The sequence below is a fragment of the Triticum aestivum genome, chromosome 5D, assembly GCF_018294505.1.
Source record: "Triticum aestivum cultivar Chinese Spring chromosome 5D, IWGSC CS RefSeq v2.1, whole genome shotgun sequence".
Lineage (NCBI taxonomy): Eukaryota > Viridiplantae > Streptophyta > Magnoliopsida > Poales > Poaceae > Triticum > Triticum aestivum.
In genome coordinates this window covers 488897437-488923646 of record NC_057808.1, presented here as the reverse complement: position 1 = coordinate 488923646, position 26210 = coordinate 488897437, and the positions used below count along the sequence as shown (strand labels likewise).

Below are 26210 nucleotides of genomic sequence, written 5' to 3'. Positions count from 1 at the left end.
ACACATATTTTCTGAGAGAGAACCACCTACACTTGTGTTGAGGTCAAGATATCCTATTTCAACCACATAAATCTTGATCTCTAGCCTTCCCAAGTTGCTTTCCACTCAAATCTTCTTTCCACCAAATCCAAATCCTGTGAGAGAGAGTTGAGTGTTGGGGAGACTATCATTTGAAGCACAAGAGCAAGGAGTTCATCATCAACACACCATTTGTTACTTCTTAGAGAGTGGTGTCTCCTAGATTGGCTAGGTGTCACTTGGGAGCCTCCGTCAAGATTGTGGAGTTGAACCAAGGAGTTTGTAAGGGCAAGGAGATCGCCTACTTCGTGAAGATCTACCCTAGTGAGGCAAGTCCTTCGTGGGTGACGGCCATGGTGGGATAGACAAGGTTGCTTCTTCGTGGGCCCTTCGTGGGTGGAGCCCTCCGTGGACTCGCGCAACCGTTACCCTTCGTGGGTTGAAGTCTCCATCAACGTGGATGTACGATAGCACCACCTATCGAAACCACGGATAAAAAATCTCCGTGTCAACATTGCGTTTGCTCCCTTAAACTCCTCCCTTTACCTTCATATGCAATTGTTTTACATTCCGCTGTTATACTCTTAGAATTGCATGTGTAGGTTGATCGCTTGACTTGTGCTAAGTTGCTAAAATCTGCCAAAAACTAAAATTGAGAAAAGGCTAGATTTTTATTTGGTCAAGTAGTATAATCACCCCCCTCTAGACATACTTTCGATACTACATGCCTGCTCCGCCGGCGGCGTGGATGCAGACTACGGAATCGGAGGCGCGCGTCACCCGCGCGAAAGGCAGAGGGCATGGGAGATGGGGGCCGCGTCGGAGCGGCTACGCAGTCCTCCTGCCGCCGCCGCCGCGTGATGCAGGCGGTGCCCGACGCGGATGAGCGTCTCCTCCGGTGGGTGTACCGCCAGTCACTTACGACAGTGGAGACGAACGCCCGGCGGCTCCGGAGGATCAACGCCAAGGCGCTTGGGCTCGACATTGAGCAGTCCGAGTGGGAGGCGGTGAGGGTGGCCAAGCTCAAGCACAAGCAAGATTGCATCGTCCGACGCTTGAAGGGCTTCATCTTCATCTTCGATTCCTCCTCCGATGACGGGTCCGACTCCGACGGCTCCAATATCGACCCACCTCCACCCGCGGAATCCTACAGCAGCGCCAGCAACCGGGAGGGCAAAGGGCCGGCGAAGAAGTGGTGAAGCCCCGCCCTCTCATATAATATGGCTCCTAGTATAGAGTTAGAATTTGCCAGATGTTTGAACTATGTGAACTATGACCCGTTTGATGATATTTTGGTGATGTTATATATGTGAATTATGCCCATTTACTATCGGTTTATATGTCCGTTTCCAGTCGATTTTGTCCATCTGGTGATCTATGTACTATGTTGCATGATTTTACATGAATATAGGGTGCCCGATATGAGATACGCGGCCGTGGATGCGCGGATTTGAGGACTGCACGATGAATGTCCGCGGACGCGTTCGGACGGGCCCGCGGGCGTATAGGTTCCGGCTGTAGATGCTCTTCACTTACGTAAATGGCTGCACAAGATTCCAATTACATAACATGCAGTCTGAAATTTATGCACTAAGATTACACCCATTGCTAAGAAACCCAAAAGAGCCACAATTCTTAATGCTACGACATACTTAGGGAGAGGCTGCCAAGTCCAACCAATATTTTACATCAAGAACGAGTTCGCCCAGCAGAATAAGCATAGCAATTAACCAATGCAAAATAAGACATAGCAAGCAAGAAGATACAATATCACTCTTCACTCAAAGAACGGACCCCAACGATAATTCGGCGTCCTGTAACCTCTTGGAAGGATAGCCAGCCTTGTTATGAATTCATCATCAAACCGCGCAGGAGGGATGGCACTCCACTTGACCTCTACTTCCAGTTTGTGGGAAAGGTTCTCCCACACAGCCTTACTCATCAAAGGGTATTTGAGAGTGACAATATTGTTACGGTCTTCCACTTCATCGCATTCTTCTTGGCCTTCTTGTTCGTCGAGCACACCAATGTCATCATCATCCACATCCTCTTCGTCGGCACTGATATAATCCTCTTCCTCAGGACTAGTATAATCCTCATCCTCAATCTCAGAACCCGCGTCAAGAAAACAAACATAGTGTCATCTGTTCATCTTCCTCGAATGCGGTGTCATATACAGGACCCTGGACAGCCACCAGATTACGATCCAGGGCTAGGCAGATTGCCATCATAAACAACCATATGCTGTCTATAATTTCTGCTAGTCCCAACTGTTATTTTCCCATCAAAGTGGGCAACAGCATCACCAGGCTGTTTTTTCACAACATTGACTTCGACGCTAGCTGCGACCGGAGCCGCCACATGTTGCAATACCAACTTCACCGTGCTCTCGAAACTCGGTAGCTGCTCGATGATGCGCTTGTTATACGGGTTATGATAGTACGCTATTACGCCTTTGCTAAACTGTGCATCCTCATCTGGCTCACCCTTGCCCTTGATCTTCAAATCAAACTCAAAAAACAACAAGCCCATAGTAACCAATGCTCGGCACGGACCTGTCAGAGCTAGCACATCCTGCTCAGAGTTGATCAGCTGGGCATTGTCCCTTTCACGATCGAACAGAGAGACGCATTTGTAGTCGACCTCATCCCTCGCAATGATTTTACCGTAAACCTCGACCGGGAAACCGGGACCGGCTTTGACAACCCTCACGCAGATGACATTGATGGATGAAGCGGCCATCTTACATGCATCAGATTCTTCATAAGGCGGCCCAAGAAGCGGACTTTCGACATCTCATCGAGGTCGAAGTTGGCAAGGTGGAAGCTGCAGAAGCGGCTCGGGACTTCGTCTTTCCTCTTGGGGTCGTAAACCATGAGCGCCTTGACTTTCTCCGCGTGCATCTCAGCCAAATTCAACTTGTCCATGCGATCGACCAGTTCAAGGAACGCGAGCTGCTCATCAACCTGGGGGGTCGGACTGGCATGGCTAGCCACCACTACCATAGGGCTCTGCTCATCCTGCTTGATCGAATCGAGATTCTTCTCCGGCTCCTTGTCCACGCCCGACTTCTTGCCGACGAAGAAGGGGTGAGCTTTCGTTGTTTCTTGCCGACGACGAAGAAAAGTACCGTGCTGAGGATCCAAGTGCTGCCGACGCCGCGGAGAGGGCTAGGAACTCTGCCGAGGATCCGAGTGCCGCCGACTCCGCAGAGGGGATTTGAACCTTGCCGAGGATCCGATTGCCACCGGCGCCGACGCCGCGGGAGCAGAGGTTAGGGTTTCAGTTGGAATTTTTTTTAGGGCTGGCTTTCCTTCCGTTTTTTTTTCTGTGAAAAAACGATTCCGCAAACTGGACGCGTCTTTTGCTAATTTGTGTTACGTCGAAAACGTGTTTTGGTCGGCGTCGACCACGGCGTACGGCACTATGATAGCTCGGTGCCATTGTATTTGTCTCCGTCAGACCGTCAGCCTGTCTGTTCTCCGTGGCAACCAGGGACCCAGAGTTGACTCGTATACAAACTTGATCTCCTTTCATACAGTAGTAAGAAGAACGTGGCTAGCTTGTTGTAAATTTCAGATATATTGGCGTAATCTATACCTAATTCTTTTTTACTAACAAAGCAAGGTGTGTTTCTTCGATTTTTTTTCATCCTTTCATCGTCAAAAAGTTTTTTTCCCTATCCGAGATGGTACTAAATTTTTGTGCGTCCGTTTGCTAGAAAAGAATAGACAATTTTCGTACATGGACTGTCCACGTTGTGGCCCGTCGAAGCCAGCCCACTTATTTCCCTGCGCACACAGCAGGGAAAACCTGATTTACCGGACACGGCGACAAATAGTCTGACCTTCGCACAGGGCGCAAGGCTGTACCGGTCCGGTTTTTATTTTCTGTCTTTTATTTCTATTTTACTTTTTGTTCATTTCTCTATTTCTTTTTTGTTTTTTAACTACAAACTTTACACTTTTTTTTATTTTTTCTTAAATATTTTTTCAGAAATACGAAATTTCAGTTTGTGTTTTCAATTTTTAGAAAACAATTCCGAATTCCAATTTTTTTCCTGTTTTAAAAAAGTTCGAAACTTGAAATTTTTGTTCTCATTCCAAATTTGTTCAAAATTAACAAAACAATTCAAAAAAACTAAAACATTCTTTTTTACCAATAAAAATCTAGATATTCAAAATAAATTTGCACTTTAGAAAATTTTCCATTTTTTCTAAAAAAATGTGTTCTCCAAAACAAATTGGGATTTTCAAAATAAAATTGGATTTTAAAATATGTTCCAGATTCTATAAATATTCTTGTTTAATGAAATGTTCACAATTTCAAAATAATGATTGTGGTTAAAAAATTTCAAAAATTATTATAAATGTTCAATACATGTTCCTGTTTTAAAAAATTGTTCCCAAATTCAAAAAAAATTAGTGTTTTTTCAAAGGTTCATGTTTTTAGTAAATGTTTGTGAATTTTAAAAACATCTCCCTATTTCAAATGTTGTTCATCTTTTTCGAAAATGAACGAAACTTTCAAAAAACTTTTCGGGATTTTTTTTTCATGTTTAAAAAATATTTTGCAATTCATAAATATTAATTTATCTTTGGAAAGTTAAAAAGAAAAGGTTTTGAATATGGTGATGCAGTATGTTCTTAAACGTTCCGCTGGTCATTGGTAAGTAGGACCCGTTTATTCGAGTGGCCAACGCCCAGTGGTCGAGTTTTTAGGTCGTGAGTTCAATCCTTCAACGTGTCATTTTGTTGGATTTATACTCGTGCCTTACAAACACATGTCCTTTTGGTGCCTGCCAATGGGCTGGCCTAGACGCGAACTATTGGGCGTCCCATGCGCTATCTGATGATAAAAGAGTATGTTTTTTTGGCTATAATTGAAAAAAAAATATGGGCACAAGCCAATAAAAGAGGATATGTTGAATTGGCTCTAATGAAAAGAACTGTAGGGACGTGACCGCTAAAATAATCAAAGAGAATAAACACTGATAAAGAATGGACTGTCTGATTATGCGTGGATTATGCTAATGAAACTTAGTTTATGCACTGTAATTAGTAATCCATCCTGTTACATAGTAACAGGAGAGAGTGGCGAAGCAACCATGCCCTGAAGGTCGCCACACGGTCACCAAATGAGGCCATAACCCCGACACGAGGGCAAACCCAAAGGAAAAAAGGCACGAGTTGGTTGGTCGTCGCCACGTCGACTAACCGCATCACTATTAAGATCTCGCAGGCCAAACATGATCCGAATGAAGACCACAACTCCTTGCTCTGTCGCCTCACTGTTGTGTATACCGTTTTTGGCGCACACATCAATTATCTCTCCCGTTGCTTCTCAAAAGAATATCTCTACCGTTGCAACGCAGGGGCATATGTGTTAGTTGTAACATACAGGAATATCACATACATTTAACGGGCAGCCTCAACAATCAAAACAAACTAGTAATATATGCGCCGACGTAAAAGAGAATATCAACAGACATTTACACGTGGCATGTACTACATCGCGGAAACAAATACTCTGCCGTGGCAACCGAGCGATCTAGCATCACTGCAACATGAAGAGCGTCCAACCGTCGACACGGACAACGCACCACCACCGTAGGCGTGGAGATGTGCCTATGCAGAGGGGGGCGGCGCCAAGAACGGCGTAGGTACGTTGATGCTCGGGATAGCAGGTATCTGCGGCATCGTCACCTTGGGAACAACAATGGCGGGCATCGGTGGCATCATCACCTTGGGTACGGCGATTGTGGGCATCGGCGCCATGGTCACGTTGGGCACGACGATGGCGGGCATCGGTGGCATCATCACCTTGGGCACGGAAGGAACGGCACCCATAGGCGGCAATGTCACCTGCGGCACGCTGGGCATGGTGACCACGTGCACGGTCGGCACACGGTCGGCATGGTCACGGCCGGCATCGGTGGCACTGCCGGGAGGCCAGGGGTCGTGTCAGCCAAGTTGCGTGCACCGTGGCTCGTGCTGCTGGAGAGGAGCGCGCACGCCAAGATGATCACGGCCAACAAGCTCGCGTTGGAAGCCATAGCTAGCTAGCTCCTATAGTTTCTCTGGGATGGCTTACTCACTGTCGTGTATGTAAACTGAAAGCAGCAGCAAGATGCTTTTTCTCTGTTGCGATGGAAGAACACGAGTCAACAACAGGTAGTATATAGCCCCAGACCATGTGATTAGATTGGTTGTTGGCCAGACTCGTCATGGATGCATGGTGGTTGGTGGCCAACACAGGTTTCTCTAAGGTGTGGATGGATGCACCTGCATTTGAATGGCTCAAATTTTCTGCGTCTAGGTGTGGAGCTGGTGCTGCTGCTCTTCTGTTCTGTCCCTTCGTTGCCAACTGCTATTTCCAGCTGAAAACGTTTATACAGCCAGCTGAGCCGTATCGTTTACCCGTGCCGTGCTAATTTCCTGCTGGAAAATGTGAGTGAAATGTTATTGTCGACCGCGATATTCGTCAGACCTCCCCTGCCCCTGTATTTATTTTAGTACCTATATGAATTATGCTTCTCTCCGTTACTCTGTTCTCCGCTGCAATTAGCGATCAAAGAGAAACAGTTCATATTGATTGGGGGTCACCTCAGATAGGTTAAAATACTTGGGAAATTGCTAATGGAGCTCGGACTCCATGAAGCCCAAATTTTAAAAATTCCAAAAAATATTTTTTTTAGTTTTTAAAAAATATTTTTTGTAAGTTTTAAAAATTATCGGAAAGACATTACACAGGTACATAGGGATATACTACATGTCTGTTTCAAGATGAAATACATTTTGATGTGGGCAACACTAGCACATGTACTATTCACTATAAAACTTCATTTATTATTATTATTTGTGTAGCTCACATAAATATATATTTCATCATGAAATTAACAGACATGAATAATACATCCCTATGTGCATGCGCATTTGATTTCAAAAATGTACAGACTTAAAAAGTTGGTTTTTTTTATTTTTGCAGGAGCCTATGAGCCAAAAATCCTCACTCCACCAAAAAAAAAGTTAAAATAAGAGAAAAGTATGTTTTTGGTCCCTCAAGTTCCCACAAAGTATAGACATGATCTCTCAAAAAAATTTGGTATACATTTGGTCCCTCAAGTCTCAAAACCGGATAAGCTTGGTCCTAAACCAGATTTTGAGCATGTTGACCGGGTTTGACCGCCACAAAACCGCCCGATGAATAGTAAATTTGAAAAAAAAACTTCAAAAAAATGACAAAATTTTTGCAAGAGCCCGTCCGATCTCATTTCAGGACAAAATTTTCATCGCACCTTGCGCACTTAAGCATATTGGACCCCAAAAAATTTCATAATTTTTTGATTTTGTTTTGATTTTTTCGAATTTACTATTCATCAGGCAGATATTTTTGTTTTCTTTTTGCCACGAGCTCCTCGCGTGCCGAAAGAGCCTGAAATTTTTTCGCATCTTGCGCATGTAAGCATATTCGACCCCAAAAAATTTCAGATTTTTTTGAAGTTTTTTTTTCAAATTTACTGTTCATCGGGCGGTTTTGTGGCGGTCAAAACTGGTCAATATACTCAAAATCTGGTTTAGGACCAAACTTATCCGGTTTTTGAGACTTGAGGGACCAAATGTATACCAAAAAATCTTGAGGGACCAAGCCTATACTTTGTGGGAACTTGAGGGACCAAAAACATACTTTTCTCTTAAAATAAACCCAAATGATAAGTGCCACACGTGTGGAACAAAGCAATCCGCCCATGACATCTTTTACAAATAAAGTTGCCATTTGAAAACTAAAAACTGAAACTTGTCATCCGAAAAAAATTGTCATGCTTGACAACTAAAGTTGCCATCCTTGCGTCCCTAAACTTGCCATGAAAAACGTTCGGAGTTGTCATGTGTTTGTGCGGCACATGTGGCACTTATCAGGGTCCAATATATATACTCTATTCGTCTAAGGATATAAAGGTCTTTAATTGTGCATGCAGTCAACTTTTAGGAATTTTGACCACTAGTAAGTATGTAAACATATGGATTCGGCATCTAAGAATAATGTTGATTTTTTTTGTGTGTTAAAAATATATTGTTGTGTTTATCTTGCAAAATTTTATGTTATACACTGCATACATCCCTAAATGTATGTCCTATGTGAATGGCTTTTAAGTCAAACTTTTTTAACTTTGACTAAATTTATAGAAAATATACCAGCAACTAAAATACCAATAGATACATCATGAACTATATTTTCAAAGTAAACTGTGACGTCCCCGATTCAATCGTACAATAATCATACACGCAAACATGTACGATCAAGATCAGGGACTCACGGGAAGATATCACAACACAACTCTAAAAATAAAATAAGTCATACAAGCATCATAATACAAGCCAGGGGCCTCAAGGGCTCGAATACAAGTGCTCGATCATAGACGAATCAGCGAAAGCAACAATATCTGAGTACAGACATAAGTTAAACAAGTTTGCCTTAAGAAGGCTAGCACAAACTGGGATACAGATCGAAAGAGACGCAGGCCTCCTGCCTGGGATCCTCCTAACTACTCCTGGTCGTCGTCAGCGGGCTGCACGTAGTAGTAGGCACCTCCTGTGTAGTAGGAGTCATCGTCGACGGTGGCGTCTGGCTCCTGGGCTCCAGCATCTGGTTGCGACAACCAGGAAGAAAGGAAAGGGGGGAAAGGGGGGAAGCAACCGTGAGTACTCATCCAAAGTACTCACAAGCAAGGATCTACACTACATATGCATGGGTATCTGTGTAAAGGGGCTATATCGGTGGAATGGACTGCAGAATGCCAGAATAAGAGGGGGATAGCTAATCCTGTCGAAGACTACGCTTCTGGCAGCCTCCATCTTGCAGCATGTAGAAGAGATTAGATTGAAGTTCACCAAGTAGCATCGTATAGCATACTCCTACCCGGCGATCCTCTCCTCGTCGCCCTGTTAGCGAGCGACCACCGGGTTGTATCTGGCACTTGGAAGGGTGTGTTTTATTAAGTATCCGGTTCTAGTTGTCATAAGGTCAAGGTACAACTCCGGGTCGTCCTTTTACCGAGGGACACGGCTATTCGAATAGATAAACTTCCCTGCAGGGGTGCACCACATAACCCAACATGCCCGATCCCATTTGGCCGGACACACTTTCCTGGGTCATGCCCGGCCTCGGAAGATCAACACGTCGCAGCTCCACCTAGGCACAACAGAGCGGTCAGCACGCCGGTCTAAATCCTATGGCGCAGGGGTCTGGGCCCATCGCCCATTGCACACCTGCACGTTGCGTGGGCGGCCGGAAGCAGACCTAGCCTAGTAGGCGTTACAATCCAATCCGGCGCGCGTCGCTCAGTCGCTGTCGGGTGGTAGGTGCGACATATGCCAACGGGTGGCTTATCATTGTGGGAGCCAGTAAGACATCGCCGGTGCCTGGAAACGGGATAAGGCGAAGACATGCACGCCGGCGGATCTTACCCAGGTTCGGGGCTCTCCGTGGAGATAACACCCATAGTCCTGCTCTGCGGGGTCTCTGCATGATCACTAGATCAATACAAGTAGCTACAAGTGCTCCTTGAGCTGTTTGGCTAGGGGAAGAAGAAGGGCAAGGCTAGCTCTCCTCTTCTCTCTATGTGGTGTGTGAAACTCTATGAGATCAACCCTTTGCATGGGTGTCCCGGGGGGTTTATATAGGCCTACCCCCCAGGGGTACAATGGTAATCCGGCTGGGCGCGGGTCCCAGCCGTCAGTGTCTGCGCTCGCCGGCTTCTCCGCCGGCCATTGGGGCCCGCCGGCTGCCGGCCTCTTGGCCGACAGGCCGGCCCCACCGCTTGGGGGCCTTGTCGGCAGCTGGTTACTGTTGCCTTGCCTCTAATGACGAGGGCTTTGTCGAGGTAAGCGTGGCTACAGTGCCGCCGCCTTGCGGGCTCTCACTATAGCCTCACCTCATCTTGTCTCCTTAATGATGCACATGTTTCGAGGGAGGGGGGTAGCCGGCTATTGGGAGCCGGCTACGCCCCTGGCCGACTAGGGGAGGCCGGGCCGCCTTCGAGCATCTCTCTGGCTAAAGGGGCCCGCCGCCCACGGGCCGTACTAGCGCCTGTCGTGGGTGACATCGAGGTCAACATGGCTACAGTGCCGCGCCGGACGGGAGATGGCTGACCCGTACGGCGCCCTGTGGCCATGCCTGTTCCGGGATTCGGGGGTAGTGGGCTGTACTGCAGCCACGCCCCGTCTTATCACCGTTATGTGGATGCAGTCTTGGTGGGTGCAGTCTTGGCCGGCTTCTGGGAGTCGGCTCTCTTCATGTCCGGCTTCTGGGAGTCAGTCCTCTTGGGGCCGGCTTCCTAGAGTCGGTCATCTTATAGCTTTCTTCGGGAAGGTTTTTGAGGCCGGGTCGCCTTCTGGTAGTCGGCCCTGGGGATAGCCGGCCGGAGGAAGGCGGCCCCATGCTCTGGATACTTGAAGGCTCGAATGGCCTGATAATTTTTTGAAGAGCCAGGGGGAGTTGGTTAGGCTACCCGTGGACATTTACTCCGACAGTAGTCCCTGAAGCTGGTTGGGCTTCGAGGCTGAGAGGACGTCGAGAAGCTCGGTCAGCTTCTTATCTTGACGAGCCAGCAGCTGGGAGCCGGCTTCGGTTGGGCGCGCCGTCTTGGCGAAATTTCTAAAGTCTGAAGGCGGGAGTCAGTCGGCGCGCGCGCCGGGCTGCGGGCCGGCCGCTCGCCGCCCGCGAACCACGTGGCATCCTCCGGCTGAAAAAAGCCTGCCAACCCACGCACGCGACAGGACATCGCCGCAGGCCGGGGGTCCACCACTCCTATGCCTAGGCCCAGGTGCGGATTCTCTGTGGCCCAAAGCTGTCCGCACGCCTTCCGGCGGCGGTTTCCGCACACCGTTAGGGCGCAATAATCGCGGGATGTGGGGGAGTGGGCGCAGTTAATCCCACGTCCCCCCACGCCTTGCCTCCTCGGCTTCGCCGCATGAGGCTATAAGTAGGGGGAGGAGGGGAAGCGGCAGATGCTCGCACGCTCCTCTTCTCTCCGCCATCTTCTTCCTCCTGCTTTCCATCGCAGCAGCGCCTCGCCGCCGTGCCGTCCCACCAATCTTCACTCCACCTTGCAGCTTTGCCACCGCAGGGCCGTTCTTTCTCCGCCGCCGCACCCTTCCTCGTTAGCTTCTCGCCACCATGCAGTACGGCGGGGACTGGGACGGCTCCAACGTCCATATGGACCACATCGACTTCCTCCGCAAGACGCGGCGGTTGCCCGGCAAGGACCAGGTGCGCGTCCGTCTCGCGCCGGAGAAGGAGATCACGCCGGCGCCGGAGGAAGGCGAGCGGGTAATCTTCCGCTCGCACTTCCTGCGTGGCCTCGGCCTGCCGGCGAGCGCTTTCTTCCGCTCCTTCCTCGACTTCTATCAACTCCAGCTGCACCACCTCACCCGAACACGGTGGTGCTGCTGTCCGCCTTCGTCACTCTGTGCGAAGGCTTTCTTGGTGTTCTCCCCACCCTCGAGCTCTGGGGGGGATTCTTCCAAACCAAGCTCGGCACCCGCATGCAGGGCGTGCCAGCTCAGAGCGACGCCTTCATCGCGATGCGATGGCCGGCAGCCGGCAACCCCTTCCCCGTCATCACGCTGATCCAGTCGGTGAAGCGCTGGCAGAAGTCGTACTTCTACGTGAAGAACGTCGCCCCGCAAGGCGACTACGTCAACTTGCCGGCTTACGTAGCCGGCCCGCCGGCTGGGAGGCGGCCCCAGTGGTCCTATCGGGCCGTGACGCTGTCGCCGGCTGGAGCCGCGGCCGTCGCCCGACTCCGGGTAATGATCCAGTCGGAGGGCCTGACTGGTCCGACTTGCTGGCCGCCTTCATCGTGCGCCGGGTGCTTCCGCTTCAAAGCCGCCCTCATATGATCTGTCAGATGAGCGGCCAACTTGATCCGAGTCGGATGTGCACCAAGGATATGCCGCACGACGAGGTGGCTCATATGGTGAATTATCTTGCAAACTGCAAGCTCTCCGCAGAGTGGCGGTTTGGCAAGGAGCCGTACTCCCGTGCTCATCCCCCGCCTACGGTATGTTCTCTTTATCCTTTCTTCTATTAGTTTTGTCGCCGAGTTTTTCTTGGCCGACTCTGACCAGTCGGCATGTCTTGGCAGAGCCCTCTCCTTCGACCTGCGGCCGGGTCGGGGGCGGATCGCTGATTTCTCCCCGACCGGGCGGAGCATGACTTGGAGGACCACGACTTGGGGCGGCCGCCATGGAGGACAACACCGAGGCGGGAGGCGGCGAAGCAGGCGGCTCCGGGCTTGGAGCCAGCTTCGACGACTGGCCGGATGACGACGAGGCGGAAATCGTCCCACGCCGCCAGCCGGCGTCCGGCCATGGCGCGGGTTCCTCCGCCGCGCCGCCTGCTCGGGGCGGCAGGCAGAAGCGCCGGCCGCGTCGGGCTTGTTCGGCAGTCAGCCGAAGAAGCCCAAGGGCGGGGCGGCGGCGACCAGGCGGGGTGAGGCGACCGCGAAGGCGGCCCGCTTCCGCAAGGTGGTGAAGCAGCCGCAGACGGTGTCATCGTAAGTGTATATTCTTTTGCATATTCTTTCTTCTTTTCTCGTCGATTTCTGAATCTTTGTCTTTTCTCAAAAATCAGGGCTCCGCTTTCTCTTGAGCGGGTTGCTGCCGCCTCCGTGGTTGGATCGCCGGGAGGGTCCGGAAACACCCACCGTGTGGACCCCCGCGCCGAGCTTCAAGCGGCGACGGAGCAAAATGCACGGGAGGCGCGGGAGGAGCGGGAGGCGAAAGAGTTGAGGGCGGCTGCCGCCAAGGCGGCACAGGAGGAGGAGGAGTCGGCGAAGGCGCGTGCCGATGCAGCGGCCAAGGCCCAGGCGGAGGCTGCGGCCACGGCAACAACGGAGGGGGCCTTGCTTGTCACCCCTCTGCGTGTCGCGGCGCCCGAGGTCCCGGAGCCCCCACTGGAGGAAGCCGGCGGCTTCCTGCCGGCTTTGGAGAGGGAGGACGACGTCGTCGTCCCGGAGAGGGAGGCGGCACCGTCCTCGCCGACTGGGGCGGCCCAAGGCAGCCGGCCTAATGTGCCGCCTGCGCAATCGGCTGGGGGCGAGCCGGCTGCGAGGACGGACCTGGTGGTCCAGTCGCCGTCGCGCCAGCGCGCGGGGAAGGCCACTTCGGCTCCGGACCCGCAGAAGGCCGCGGGCTCCAGCTCGTTGGCCCAGGACGTGGAGGCGGCCAGCGCCAGCTCGGGGTGGACGCCGGGTGGAGGGACGGCCGTGGTGAATGTGGCGGCGCAAGAAGTCCGGAACCGGCTTCAGTCCCAGGCCGCAGTGCTGAGGCAATACAATGACGAGTTCCTCGCGACGCAGGCGGCCATTCGGGTAAGTCTTCCCATTTTTGCTTTTTGACCTTGGTTTCTTCCCTGGGGGCGCGCCAGCGCACCCACTGGGTGTAGTCCCCGAGTTCCGAGTCGGCTGCTGAGCAGGCGGCTTGGAACTTCTTAGCGGGCTTTGTTTGCTATCTTGTTCTCATTCGCTTTTCCGTCTGTCTTGCAGGACTACCACAACCTCCGCGCGGCTGCCTTCAACTCCCAGGCTTGGGAGCTGACCCAGAAGAATGCTGATCTATCTGAGAGCCGGGGTAAGTGCTTCATCTTTTATCTCATGTGGGGGCGCGTCAGCGCACCCACTGGGTGTAGTCCCTGAGATTCGGGCCGACTGCTGAGCAGTCGGGTCGGATCTTTCTTGACGACTTCTTTCTTATTGCTTCTTTCTTCTCTGCCATGTCTGCAGCGGCCAACGCCAAACTGAGGGAGCAGCTGGGTGGGACTCAGGCCGCCCTTCGTGCTAAGGAAGCCGAGTTTGACGCCTTGGCCCAGGAGCGTGACCGCCTGGCCAAGAAGCTAGCCGACCAGGAGGAGAGCCACAAGGCGGCCCTGAAGGCGGTGCAAGATAGCGAGGCCGCCCTCCAAGCCGAATATAAGACGGAGGCGGCGAGCTGGGCTGAGGCGAGGCAGTCGTTGATCAACGGCTACGGCCAGATCGAAGACTTGGTTGACGGTAGGCCGTCCTCTCCTTCGTCCCTTGCTTGCCGCTTGCCGTTTGGTTCACTTTCTGACTTGGTATTTTTCTCTTCCTTCTCTTTCTTTCTTGTGCAGAGTACTTCCCTGGCTACTCTACTGCCGCCAACCAGGTCGTCGAGGCCCACCGGGAGGCGCAAAGGCAGGCTGGCGCCAAGATCGCGCCGAACGCTCGCCGGTCGCTTGAGGAACAGCTCCTGGCGATTCAAGCCCGCCTCCAGCCGGCTCACCGCATGCTCCGCCGGCTTCAGCGTGTTGGGGCGCAGGTGCTGGCCGCTCTCTGGCCCGGCGAGGTGATTCCCCGCACCCCCAGTCGGACTGCCGACTGGCTGGAGGTGGCGGCCGGCCGCTTCGAGGCCTGGAAGGCTTCTGCGGCTCGGTCAGGCGCCAGGCGGGCGCTGGAGTTCGTCAAGGCCTGGTATCCCGAGCTGAGCTTGGACCAGCTGGCCACCTGGCGGCAGGAGGCCGACACGGAGCTGGAGCCGGTGCGGCCGGCTATCATCCAGCGAGCCTCGGCGATCGCCGACTACACCGACACCAGCGCCTTTGCTCCTGAGGTGGATGACAACGGCGTTGCCCAGCCGGAGGAGTGGTTCGGGCTGAACCCGGCAGATGGCGAAGACTCGGCGGAGGAGATCGACTCCAGCGACGAGGGCGAGGAGGAGGAGGAGGAGGAGGGTGAAGGCGTCGCGCCAGATGGTGGAGCAGCCGGTCAGCCTCAGCTTGACCGGGCCTCCAGCAACAAGGCACGTGCGAGCGCACCGCCTGCAGCCGGTGATGATCAAGCCGAGACTCGCCAGCCGGCCACTCCTCCAGCCGGCGCTGCCGTCTCCACCGACCAACCCGGCTCCCCTGCTGCGCCCTTAGTCTAATCTGCTGCCTCTACTTTCCTGTTTTATTACTCTTGGAACAGTATTTTGTTAAGTTTGCACAGTTCCACCCACTTGGGGTGTATTCGAACTATATTGACTGCCGTCCTGTTGAAGGCCTTATGTGTAAATATAATCATGCATGTGTTTGGCTTTCCATTGTTCTTTGCTTTTCATCCTTCTGCTGTTTCCTTTGCCGCCCTTCCTTGGTTGCCGCCTTCCCAGCCGGACAGCTGCTCTGCAGTCTGTGGCTGGAGAAGTGCTTGGCCGGTTGGGAGGGCAAGTACTCTAGCCTTGTTGGATTGTAGCAAAGTGACTTGGAAGCCGGTTAGCCGGCTGTTTTGACAGCCGGTAGGCGTGGTTGGGGGCCGGCTTGTGTTATATAAGTTCGTTAGTCCTTAGCCGTTTTTCGTGTGGGCCTCCTTTCTGCCTTTGGCTCTTGCCAGTCGTACAGTCGGTTCTTCGAGCTGCGACTTACAACAAGAGAGGGCTCGGGTGCTGGCACACTACTTGTCTGACTTCAGGTAGAACTTTTAATATAACTTAAGGCCGCCAGTCCCCGGGCCGACTAGTCGAACCCGGTGCCAGATAGAAAATCAAATGTAATAGTACATTCATGGGTATGACACTCGTCATTCATAGATAAAGGAGGGCAGTCCCCGAGTGCGCCTCGGGGGGCCCGTTGTCTCGTACTTAATACAAAAAGGTAGCGTGATACATACTGATTTTAACTGTAAAATCTTCTCAGGAGATTGGCGTTCCATGGTCGTTCCGACTCCTTGCCAGAATCATCCCTCTTGCATGCTCTTGGCTTCTGTGCGTCAATCAGGTAGTAGGAGTCGTTGCCTAGGGCCTTGCTGATGACGAAAGGGCCTTCCCAAGGGGCCGAGAGCTTGTGCTGGCCGGCTGTCACTGGATCAGCCGGAGCACAAGATCGCCCTCTTGGAAGGATCTTGGCTTGACCTTCCAGTTGTGGTAACGGCGCAAACCCTGCTGGTAGATGGCGGACCGGCTGAGTGCTAACAGCCGACCTTCTTCCAGCAGGTCGACACCGTCTTCTCGCGCTTCCTTGGCCTCCGCCTCCGTGTACATGGTGACCCGAGGCGAGTCGAACTCGATGTCAGTTGGGATGACAGCCTCGGCACCATATACAAGGAAGAACGGAGTGAAGCCGGTTGACTTGTTTGGGGTAGTACGCAGACTCCAGAGGACAGCCGGCAGCTCATCGAGCCAGCAGCCGGCCGAACGCTCCAGTGGTACGACCAGTCGGGGCTTGATGCCGGAGAGGATGAGGCCATTTGCTCGCTCGACCTGGCCATTTGACTGCGGGTGGGCAACGGACGCTAAGTCCAGTCGGATGCCCTGTGTCGCGCAGAAACGTGCCAGTGCTCCCTTGGCAAAATTCGTGCCGTTGTCGGTGATGATGCTGTGTGGTACACCATACCGAGTAGTGATGTCTGCGATGTGTCACGGCAGTCGGCCCGTTCAGCTTCTTGATCGGCTTCGCTTCAATCCACTTGGTAAATTTGTCCACGGCGACAAGCAGATGCGTCATGCCGCCGCGGGCTGTCTTGAATGGGCCCACCATGTCCAGCCCCCAAACGGCAAAGGGCCAGGTGAGGGGGATGGTCTTGAGTGCAGAAGCCGGCAGGTGTTGCTTGAAACTGAAGACTTGGCATCCTTTGCAGCATTTGACTAATTCCTTGGCATCTTCCAAAGCGGCCGGCCAGAAGAAACCATGGCGGAAAGCTTTGGTGACAAGTGATCTTGAGGCTGCGTGGTGGCCGCATTCGCCTTGGTGGATATCCTTGAGGATTGCTATGCCCTTCTCTGGCTCGACGCAGCGCTGGAAGACTCCAGTGACGCTACGCTTGACAAGTTCTCTGTTTATTATTGCGTATGCTCCGGCTCGGCGTTGCACTAGTCTTGCCGAGATCTCATCAGTCGGCAGCTCTCTGTTGACTAGGAAGTTGAGGATGGGCTGGGCCCATGATGGAGCCGTGACTTCTTCTATTGTCAGTACGGCCACTGTAACCCGGGTGGGTGGGTTGGGTGGTGGAGAGTTGGAGTCGGCCACCGCCTCTTGTGTCGCTGCAGTCCCCGGGCCGACTGCTGCAGTCCCCGGGCTGGGTTCTGAAGTCCCCGAGCCGGGTGCGACTACGGCAGTCCCCGGGCCGCTTGTCGAAGTCCCCGAGCCGCCTGCTGGGTTCCTCCAGTCGGATCCGGCTGCATCAAGGGCGGGCGGTACGAAGATAGAGTCTGATTCTGGAGACGGCTTGATAGACGGTTTGAGGAGGCGCTGGAGAGAGACACCGGTTGGTATAGCCTGTCGGGTGGAGCCGATCCGTGCCAGGGCATCTGCTTGGTCGTTGTCGGCCCGTGGCACGTGGAGGAACTCACACCCTTCAAAGTATCCACTGATCTACTAGACGAGGAATCGATAGCTCGCCATGTTTGCGTCCTTGGCGTCCCAGTCACCAGATGACTGCTGGACCACCAAGTCCGAGTCGCCATAACACAGGATCCGGCGTATGCCGAGCTCTTTGGCTAGTCGGAACCCATGTACGAGCGCCTCGTACTCAGCCACATTGTTGGAGGCGGCAAAATGGATTTGCAATGCGTATCTGAGCTTGTCGCCTTTGGGAGAGGTGAGGACGATGCCGGCTCCCAAGCCGGTGCGCATCTTGGACCCGTCGAAGTGCATCTGCCAATGAGTGGATTCGCGAGCCGGCGGCAGGTACTGGGTCTCGGCCCAGTCGACAAGGAAGTCGGCCAATGCTTGGGACTTGATGGCGGTGCGGGGCTGGTAGAAGATCGTGTAAGGAGCCAGCGCAATGGCCCACTTAGCCACCCGGCCGGATGCATCTCGGCTGCCTATGATCTCGGCAAGCGGGGCGGTGCATACGACCGTGATGGGATGCTCTTGAAAGTAGGGCTTCAGCTTCTTGGCGGCGAAGTACACTCCATAGCACATCTTCTGGTAGTGCGGGTAGTTTTGCTTTGAGGTGGACAATACTTCGCTTAAATAATATACCGGCCTCTGGACTAACTGGGCTCGGCCTTCTTCTGGGCGCTGGACCACGATGACCGTGCTGACCACTCGGCTAGTCGCAGCAATGTAGAGGAGCATGGGCTCCTTCTCAGTCGGCGCCGCCAGGACAGGTGGAGTGGTCAGCATCTTCTTCAACTCATGGAAGGCTTGGTCTGCTTGGTCGTTCCACTCGAAGTGGGTGGATTTCTTCATAAGTCGGTACAGGGGGAGAGCCTTCTCTCCTAGCCGGCTGATGAAGCGGTTTAGGGAGGCCAGGCACCCGGTGAACTTCTGAACGTCTCGCAACTTGGTGGGAATCTCCATTCTCTCAATGGCCTTGATCTTCACAGGGTTGCACTCAATGCCGCGTTCGGAGACCAAAAAGCCTAGAAGCTGGCCGGCTGGTACTCCGAACATGCATTTCTCGGGGTTGAGCTTGATCTGGAATCGGCGCAAGTTGGCAAATGTTTCTTTGAGGTCTTCCAGCAGGGTGCCGCGTTTCTCCGTCTTCACCACAATATCGTCTACGTAGACATGGGCATTTCTGCCGAGTTGCTTGAGGAGGCATTTTTGCATGCAACGCTGAAAAGTGGCACCGGCATTCCTCAAGCCGAATGTCATAGTCAGGTAACAGAAAGCTCCGAATGGTGTGATGAAGGCGGTCTTCAGGCGGTCAGCTGGGTCCAACTTGATCTGGTGGTATCCTGAGTAGGCATCCAAGAAACTCAACAGCTTGCATCCGGCTGTGGAGTCTATCACTTGATCAATCCGTGGTAGGGCAAACGGATCTTTGGGGCAGGCTTTGTTGAGGCTAGTGTAGTATATACACATACGCCATTTGTTGTTCTTCTTCCACACCAAGACCGGGTTGGCAAGCCACTCTGGGAAAAACACTTCCATAATGAAGCCGGCGGCCAGGAGCCGGGCTATCTCTTCTCCTACGATTCTTCTCTTCTCCTCCGACAGTCGGCGGAGAGGCTGCTTGACTGGTTTCGCGTCCGCTCGGACGTGTAGCTTGTGCTCGGCAAAATCCTTCGGAACACCCGGCATGTCCTTTGGGGACCATGCAAAGATGTCTCGATTCTCACAGAGGAAGTCGACGAGCTCGCCTTCCTATTTACTGTCCAGGTTTGCACCAATGACAACAAACCTCTCCGGGTTCTCCGGGTCCAGAGGTATCTTCTTCGTCTCCTTGGCCGGCTGGAAGGAGCCCTGAGCATCATATTCCTTGGGGTTAGGGGACAGGGCCGGCTGCTTGCCGGCCATGGCCACAACTCGCTCCAGCATCTTCTTCTCTTTAGCAACCACGAGGGACTCGGCCAGTCGGCTGCTGGCTGCAGCGCACTCGATGGAATTCTTGTAGTCTCCGGCTACAGTGATGATCCCCTTCGAACTCGGCATCTTCATCTTGAGGTAGGCGTAGTGGGGCACAACCATGAACTTGGCCAGGGCAGGTTGGCCAAGCAAGGCGTGGTAAGGGCTCTCTAGGTCCACTACTTCGAACCAGATCGCCTCTTGGCGAAAGTGATCCTTGTCTCCGAAGAGAACATCCATCTTGATCTTGCCGATTGGGGAACAGGACAGGCCGGGTACGATGCCATGGAACACAGTCCGTCTTGGCATGAGCTGCTTCGCCTTGACGCTCAACTTCTCCATGGTGTCGCGGTACAGTATGTTGATACTGCTTCCGCCATCAATCAGCACGCGGGAGAATCGGGCAACTCGCCTCTCCGTCGCGAGGGTGACGCCCAACACCAATGCGTAGGAGCCAGGAGACGGCATCACCTCTGGGTGATCGGCCCGGCTCCAGCTGATAGGCCTTTCAGACCAATGCATGAACTCGGGTTGCTGGAGGCGACTGCGTTGACCTCTTGGTGCTGTCGGCGCCGGCTGCTCTTGTCTTCAACCTTGCTCATGAAGACGACGTAGGCGGCATGCTCATCTGGGAACTCATCCTGAATGGCTCCGACTGCTGGTCGAGCAGCCGGCTGCTGGGGGGCTGGAGGCGGCGGGCCAGGAGGCGGAGGCGGCACCAGCCCCTCGCCCTTGGAGATCCGTGTGAGCCAGTGGCACTTCCGGGTCGTGTGGTTCGACGGCTTCGCGCCGCTGTGGAACTTGCAGGGGGTATCGAGAGTCTGCTCGTAGGAGAAGGCCGGCTGCCAAGCCGGCCTGCCGCCCTTCTTCTTGGGAGCGGGCCGCTCTTCGGGCTGCTCGTCTTCGACAGTGGCCACCTGCCGACTGGTGGAAGGTGGCATAGGGGCCTTGCGCTTGTGGTCGTTCTGGTAGGGGCGTCGGTTGGAGTCGCCAGCCGGCGTCTTGGGAGCCGGAGCAAGCACCTTTCCAGAGGCGTTCACTCGGAGCTCGGTCTTCATCGAGGAGTCGGCCGTGGCGTACTTGTCGGCTATGACCAGCAGCTCGTCGAGGGTGGTCAGCTCGTCGCAGAGGAGTCGGTGCTTGAGGAGGGTGCCCTCTCGGCACCCGGCGGTGAAGTATTCTATGCCTTGAACCTCGTGCACCCCCTCGCAGGAGTTGCGGAGCTCGGCCCACCGCGTGAGGTAGTCGCGAGTCGATTCGCTGGGCCCTTGGACGCATATGGAGAGCTGGCGGGGCTTGGGAGGCCGCTTGTATGTGCTGGTGAAGTTGCGGACGAAGACTTCCGTGAAGTCTAGCTAGCTGTTGACGCTGTAGGGCTTGAGGCTGTTCAGCCAGGTGCGCGCCGTGCCTTGAAGCATGAGGGGGACGTACTTCATGGCAACGCGCCTGTTGCCGTTCGCTATGCTGACGGCGGTAAAGTAGTCGATCAGCCAATCTTCCGGTCTCTGGGGAGTGAGAACCCTTTGGGGAAGGGATCGTCGCGGATGCGGGGGCCAAAGCAAGGCGGGCCGACATCGTCTTCTTCTTCTAATGCCAGGGATCGCGCTAGGTGGTCGATCCGGTGGCGGGCATCATTCTCGCCGACTCCTTCGTGGTGGCCTAGTCGGCCACCGAGAGTCGGATGCCTGACAGGCGGCGGGGTGGGATATCTCTCCCCACGAGGCGGGGGAGGAGGCGGATTGCCTTGGCGTTCCACCGCTCGGGGGCGGCCTTCTGCGTCGCGCTCAATGGTGATTCGAGTCCGGCTGCGGCTAGCAGCCGGCTCCTTGTCTTTCCTCACGCGGGCGCCGCTCGCAGTCGGCGACCGGGATGTCGCGGCGTGTTCTCGGTGTAGGGGAGGACTCTCAGCGCGGGCGCCGGCTTCATGCCGTTCTGCGGCCGCGTCGATCAGCTGCTGGATGCGCCTTGTCATGTAGGGGAGCTCATCAGCCCCCAGCCCGTTCAGCTCTTCTACGGCCGCCTGAGCGGCACGCAGGTTCTCGAGCGGCGTGGCGTAGACTGGGCGGTCTGCCCCCAGCATGCTGGCGATGGCCGCGCCGCGCTTCTTCAGGAGGCCGTCTCGGCTCGGCCCGCCATGAGGCGGCGTACCAAAGGCGGCACGGTCGACTACGCGCTGGTGAGCCTCAGTGAGGCGTCTCATGGAGGCTATCTTCTGGCCCTCCGCGATGAGGGCGAGGCGGCGTGCCTCCAGAGTCTCGGCGTCGGCGTCGGCCGGGATGGGGACGGACAAGTCGTGCAGCGCCGCTTGTAGGGCGTCGTGGGCGTTCTCGCCCGAGTCGGCGCCGTGGCTGATGACCAGCACCTCAGTGACAGCGCTGCTGCCACTGTCGGCTCGAGGGAGAGGGTCGTCGAAGATCACCACGTCGGTGGGGAAGGCGTCAAGCGATGCCGTGTCGGAGTCGACGAGCATCGGGTCGGTGGAGCCGACCGACTCCAGGTCCACAGCAAGCTCGCTGGAGACGTGAAGTTGGTCGAGGAGGCTGACGAGGCGGCTCTCGGGGTAGTCTGTGCCCGCGTCGGACGTGGGCTCGTCGGAGATGCGAGTCTCGCCAAGAAGGTCGGCAAGGCAGCTCGCCGCGCAGGCGTCGTCGACGCCTTGCAGCGCGTCAGGGCAAGCGCCATCGGGCGTAGCAGGCTGGCTACACTCGCAGGGGAGGAAAAGGGTTCCCGTCCAGAATGGGTCTCCAGACGACGGTGCACCTGGCCCCCACGGTGGGCGCCATATGTCGGGTGGTAGGTGCGACATATGCCAACGGGTGGATTATCATTGTGGGAGCCAGTAAGACATCGCCGGTGCCTGGAAACGGGATAAGGCGAAGACATGCACGCCGGCGGATCTTACCCAGGTTCGGGGCTCTCCGTGGAGATAACACCCCTAGTCCTGCTGTGCGGGGTCTCCGCATGATCACTAGATCAATACAAGTAGCTACAAGTGCTCCTTGAGCTGTTTGGCTAGGGGAAGAAGAAGGGCAAGGCTAGCTCCCCTCGTCTCTCTATGTGGTGTATGAAACTCTATGAGATCAACCCTTTGCATGGGTGTCCCGGGGGTTTATATAGGCCTACCCCCCAGGGGTACAATGGTAATCCGGCTGGGCGCGGGTCCCAGCCGTCAGTGTCTGCGCTCGCCGGCTTCTCCGCCGGCCATTGGGGCCCGCCGACTGCCGGCCTCTTGGCCGACAGGCCGGCCCCACCGCTTGGGGGCCTTGTCGGTGGCTGGTTGCTGTTGCCTTGCCTCTGATGACGAGGGCTTTGTCGAGGTAAGCGTGGCTACAGTGCCGCCGCCTTGCGGGCTCTCACTGTAGCCTCACCTCATCTTGTCTCCTTAATGATGCACATGTTTCGAGGGAGGGGGGTAGCCGGCTATTGGGAGCCGACTACGCCCCTGGCCGACTAGGGGAGGCCGGGCCGCCTTCGAGCGTCTCTCTGGCTAAAGGGGCCCGCCGCCCGCAGGCCATACTGGCGCCTGTCGTGGGTGACATCGAGGTCAACATGGCTACAGTGCCGCGCCGGACGGGAGATGGCTGACCCGTACGGTGCCCTGTGGCCATGCCTGTTCCGGGATTCGGGGGTAGTGGGCTGTACTGCGGCCACGCCCCGTCCTATCACTGTTATGTGGATGCAGTCTTGGTGGGTGCAGTCTTGGCCGGCTTCTGGGAGTCGGCTCTCTTCATGGCCGGCTTCTGGGAGTCGGTCCTCTTGGGGCCGGCTTCCTAGAGTCGGTCATCTCGTAGCTTTCTTCGGGAAGGTTTTTGAGGCCGGGTCGCCTTCTGGTAGTCGGCCCTGGGGATAGCCGGCCGGAGGAAGGCGGCCCCATGCTCTGGATACTTGAAGGCTCGAATGGCCTGATAATTTTTTGAAGGGCCAGGGGAGTCGGTTAGGCTACCCGTGGCCATTTACTCCGATGGTCGCTGACGTCATGAAGGCTTCGGCTGATACCACGACGCCGTGTGCCCATAACTGTTCCCGCATAGTTGGTTAGTGCGTATAGGCCAGTGGCCAGACTCAGATCAAATACCAAGATCTCGTTAAGCATGTTATTATGAAGTAACCGCAAATGCCTACCAGGGCCAGGCCCACCTCTCGCCTAGGTGGTCTCAACCTGCCATGTCGCTCCGCCACAAAGATCCACTCGTGGGTACTCCAAGAGCCGACCCAACTTAAGTCACCACAGGTATCATGTAAAGTATATAAGTATATATCCGTGATCACCTCCCGAGTGATCATGGCCCGATAGTATAGCAAGGCAGACGGACAAGAATGTAGGGCCACAGATGGAATACTAGCATCCTATACTAAGCATGTAGGATTGCAGGTAAAGGTAACAACAATAGTAGTAAGGACAGGCTATGCAGCATAATAGGATTAACGAAAAGTAGTAACATGCTACACTACTCGAATGCAAGCAGTAGAGATTAGAATAGGCGATATCTGGTGATCAAGGGGGGGGGGGGCTTGCCTGATTGCTCTGGCAAGAAGGAGGGGTTGTCAACACCGTAGTCGTACTGGGTAGCAGCGGCGTCGGTCTCGGAGTCTAGCGAGAGAAGAGGAGGAAGAAACAATAAATATAATGCAAACATATGCATGACGATGCATGACATGACAATGAGCATTGCTAGGGGTGCCCAATCGCGGTAATAGGTGATACCGGCTAAGGGGGAAACACCCGGGAAAGTATTCCCGGTGTTTGGCGTTTCCGCACAGATGAACCGGAGGGGGAAAGTTGCGAGTTTGATATGTTAGGGATGTGTGGCGGTCGAACGGGCTGCGTAACCGGATTCGTTTCGTCGTTCTGAGCAACTTTCATGTAGAAAGTATTTTCATCTGAGCTACGGTTTATTTTATATGATTTTCTAAAGTTTTAAATCATTTTTAGAATTTATTTAATTAATTTAATTCAACATTATCCAGAATAGTGCACGCTGACGTCATCATGACGTCAGCAGTCAACAGAGGTGTTGACTGGTCAAACTGACGTGTGGGTCCAGTGGGACCCACCTGTCATACTCTGTTTAGGTTAATTAGGGTTTAGTTAAACTATTTACTATTTAATTAAACTAACAAGTTAATCATATTAATTAAATAGGTTTAGTTAACTTAATTAATTAATTATAAATTTTATTAATTCATTTTTATTTTCATTTTTATTTTAAAACGTTCTCGGGCTTGGCCCACCAGTCATTGTCATAGGGGGCGGGGCCCAGCTGTCATAGGGCCAGCGGGCCTTAACGGGCACGATGCTAATGGGCGGTGGTGCGGGCGCCCAAACGGACGGGTGCCCAAGGGGCACTGAGCAGGCCCGACGCACGCCGGCGCCGGCCGGAGCCAGGGGAGGCGGCGGAGGGGGGATGGCCTCGACGGCGGAGGTGGCTGCGGCAGGGAGCAGCAGGGCGGTGGCGCGCCGATGGTGGGATGCACGACGCGGCGCGGCGGGTGGCCTCCGGCGAGTAGTGACGAGGGGGTGCACGTGCATGCGGTTGGAGGGCTGCAGCGGCATGGCGAGGCGGTCGTGTCGCGGGTGCAGTGATGCAGAGCAGCAGCATCCGGTGCGGGAGCAGTAGCAGCAAGCACGCGGGCAGGGGCGCGGCCGGGAGCAGCGGCGGCTGTGGCTGTGCAGCGCGGGGTCGGCCGTGGCCGAACGCGGCCACGGTGGGCGTGCGCATAGACGAGGCGGGGTGAGGCCAGCACGGGCCGGCCAGAGCCACGTGCGGCAGCGGGCGCGCGGTAGGACTGCAGGGGGGCATGAGGCGCTCACCGCGGGGGTGCGGTCGCGGCACGGGTTCGAGCACGTGCGCGGGGAAGGAAGAGAGGACGATCTGGGTCGCTCACGGGGGTCGTAGGGTTCGTGGCAATGGGGCGTGAGGAGGAGGACGGAGACGGCGTGACGGAGAGGAAGCAGGCCGGTGAGGAGGAGGAGGCAGTCCGGCGGGGAAGCTCCGGGCACCGGCGTCGGCGTCGGGGGTGGAGGGGCGAGGGGATCGGGCTCCTCCCGATCCAGATCCAATCGAGGGGGAGTGGGGGAGCGAGTGGGGCGATGGGTGATACGTCTCCAACGTATATATAATTTTTGATTGCTCCATGCTATATTATCTTCTGTTTTGGACATTATTGGGCTTTATTATTCGCTTTTATATTATTTTTGGGACTAACATATTAACCGGAGGCCCAGCCCAGAATTGCTGTTTTTTTTTGCCTATTTCAGAGTTTCGCAGAAAAAGAATATCAAACGGAGTCCAAACGGAATGAAACCTTCGGGAACGTGATTTTTGGAACGAACAAGATCCAGGAGACTTGGACCCTACGTCAAGCAACCAACAGGGAAGCCATGAGGTAGGGGGGCGCGCCTACCCCCCCAGGCGCGCCCTCCACCCTCGTGGGCCCCCTGTTGCTCCACCGACGTACTTCTTCCTCCTATATATACCTACGTACCCCCAAACGATCAGATACAGAGCCAAAACCCTAATTCCACCGCCGCAACCTTCTGTACCCACGAGATCCCATCTTGGGGCCTGTTCCGGAGCTCCGCCGGAAGGGGCATGGATCACGGAGGGCTTCTACATCAACACCATAGCCCCTCCGATGAAGTGTGAGTAGTTTACCTCAGACCTTCGGGTCCATAGTTATTAGCTAGATGGCTTTCTCTCTCTTTTTGGATCTCAATACAATGTTCTCCCCCTCTCTCGTGGAGATCTATTCAATGTAATCTTCTTTTGCCGTGTGTTTGTTGAGACCGATGAATCGTGGGTTTATGATCAAGTTTATCTATGAACTCTATTTGAATCTTCTCTGAATTCTTTTATGTATGATTGGTTATCTTTGCAAGTCTCTTCGAATTATCAGTTTGGTTT

The 26210-nt window shown here is 54.4% G+C and overlaps 1 protein-coding gene across 1 annotated transcript; it reads right to left on the bottom strand.

Annotated features, from left to right (window-relative positions):
• Positions 1–5409: 5409 nt before the first annotated feature.
• On the bottom strand, positions 5410–6149 carry LOC123125662 (periaxin). The gene is made up of 2 exons (XM_044546125.1): positions 5925–6149; positions 5410–5892 (listed from the first exon to the last, which is right to left on the bottom strand). Exons 1-2 carry the CDS (start codon positions 6071–6073, stop codon positions 5646–5648), a joined length of 396 nt encoding a protein of 131 aa, XP_044402060.1. The 5' UTR covers positions 6074–6149; the 3' UTR covers positions 5410–5645.
• Between the last annotated feature and the right edge of the window lie 20061 nt (positions 6150–26210).

What these genes read in the sequence shown, in the direction of transcription:
- LOC123125662 (XM_044546125.1), bottom strand. Translation starts at nt 6,073, where the DNA reads ATGGCTTCCAACGCGAGCTTGTTGGCCGTGATCATCTTGGCGTGCGCG. An exon ending in GCCGTGACCATGCCGACCGT is followed by an intron (nt 5,893 to 5,924) that starts GTGCCGACCGTG and finishes CACCATGCCCAG; the next exon opens with CGTGCCGCAGGTGACATTGC.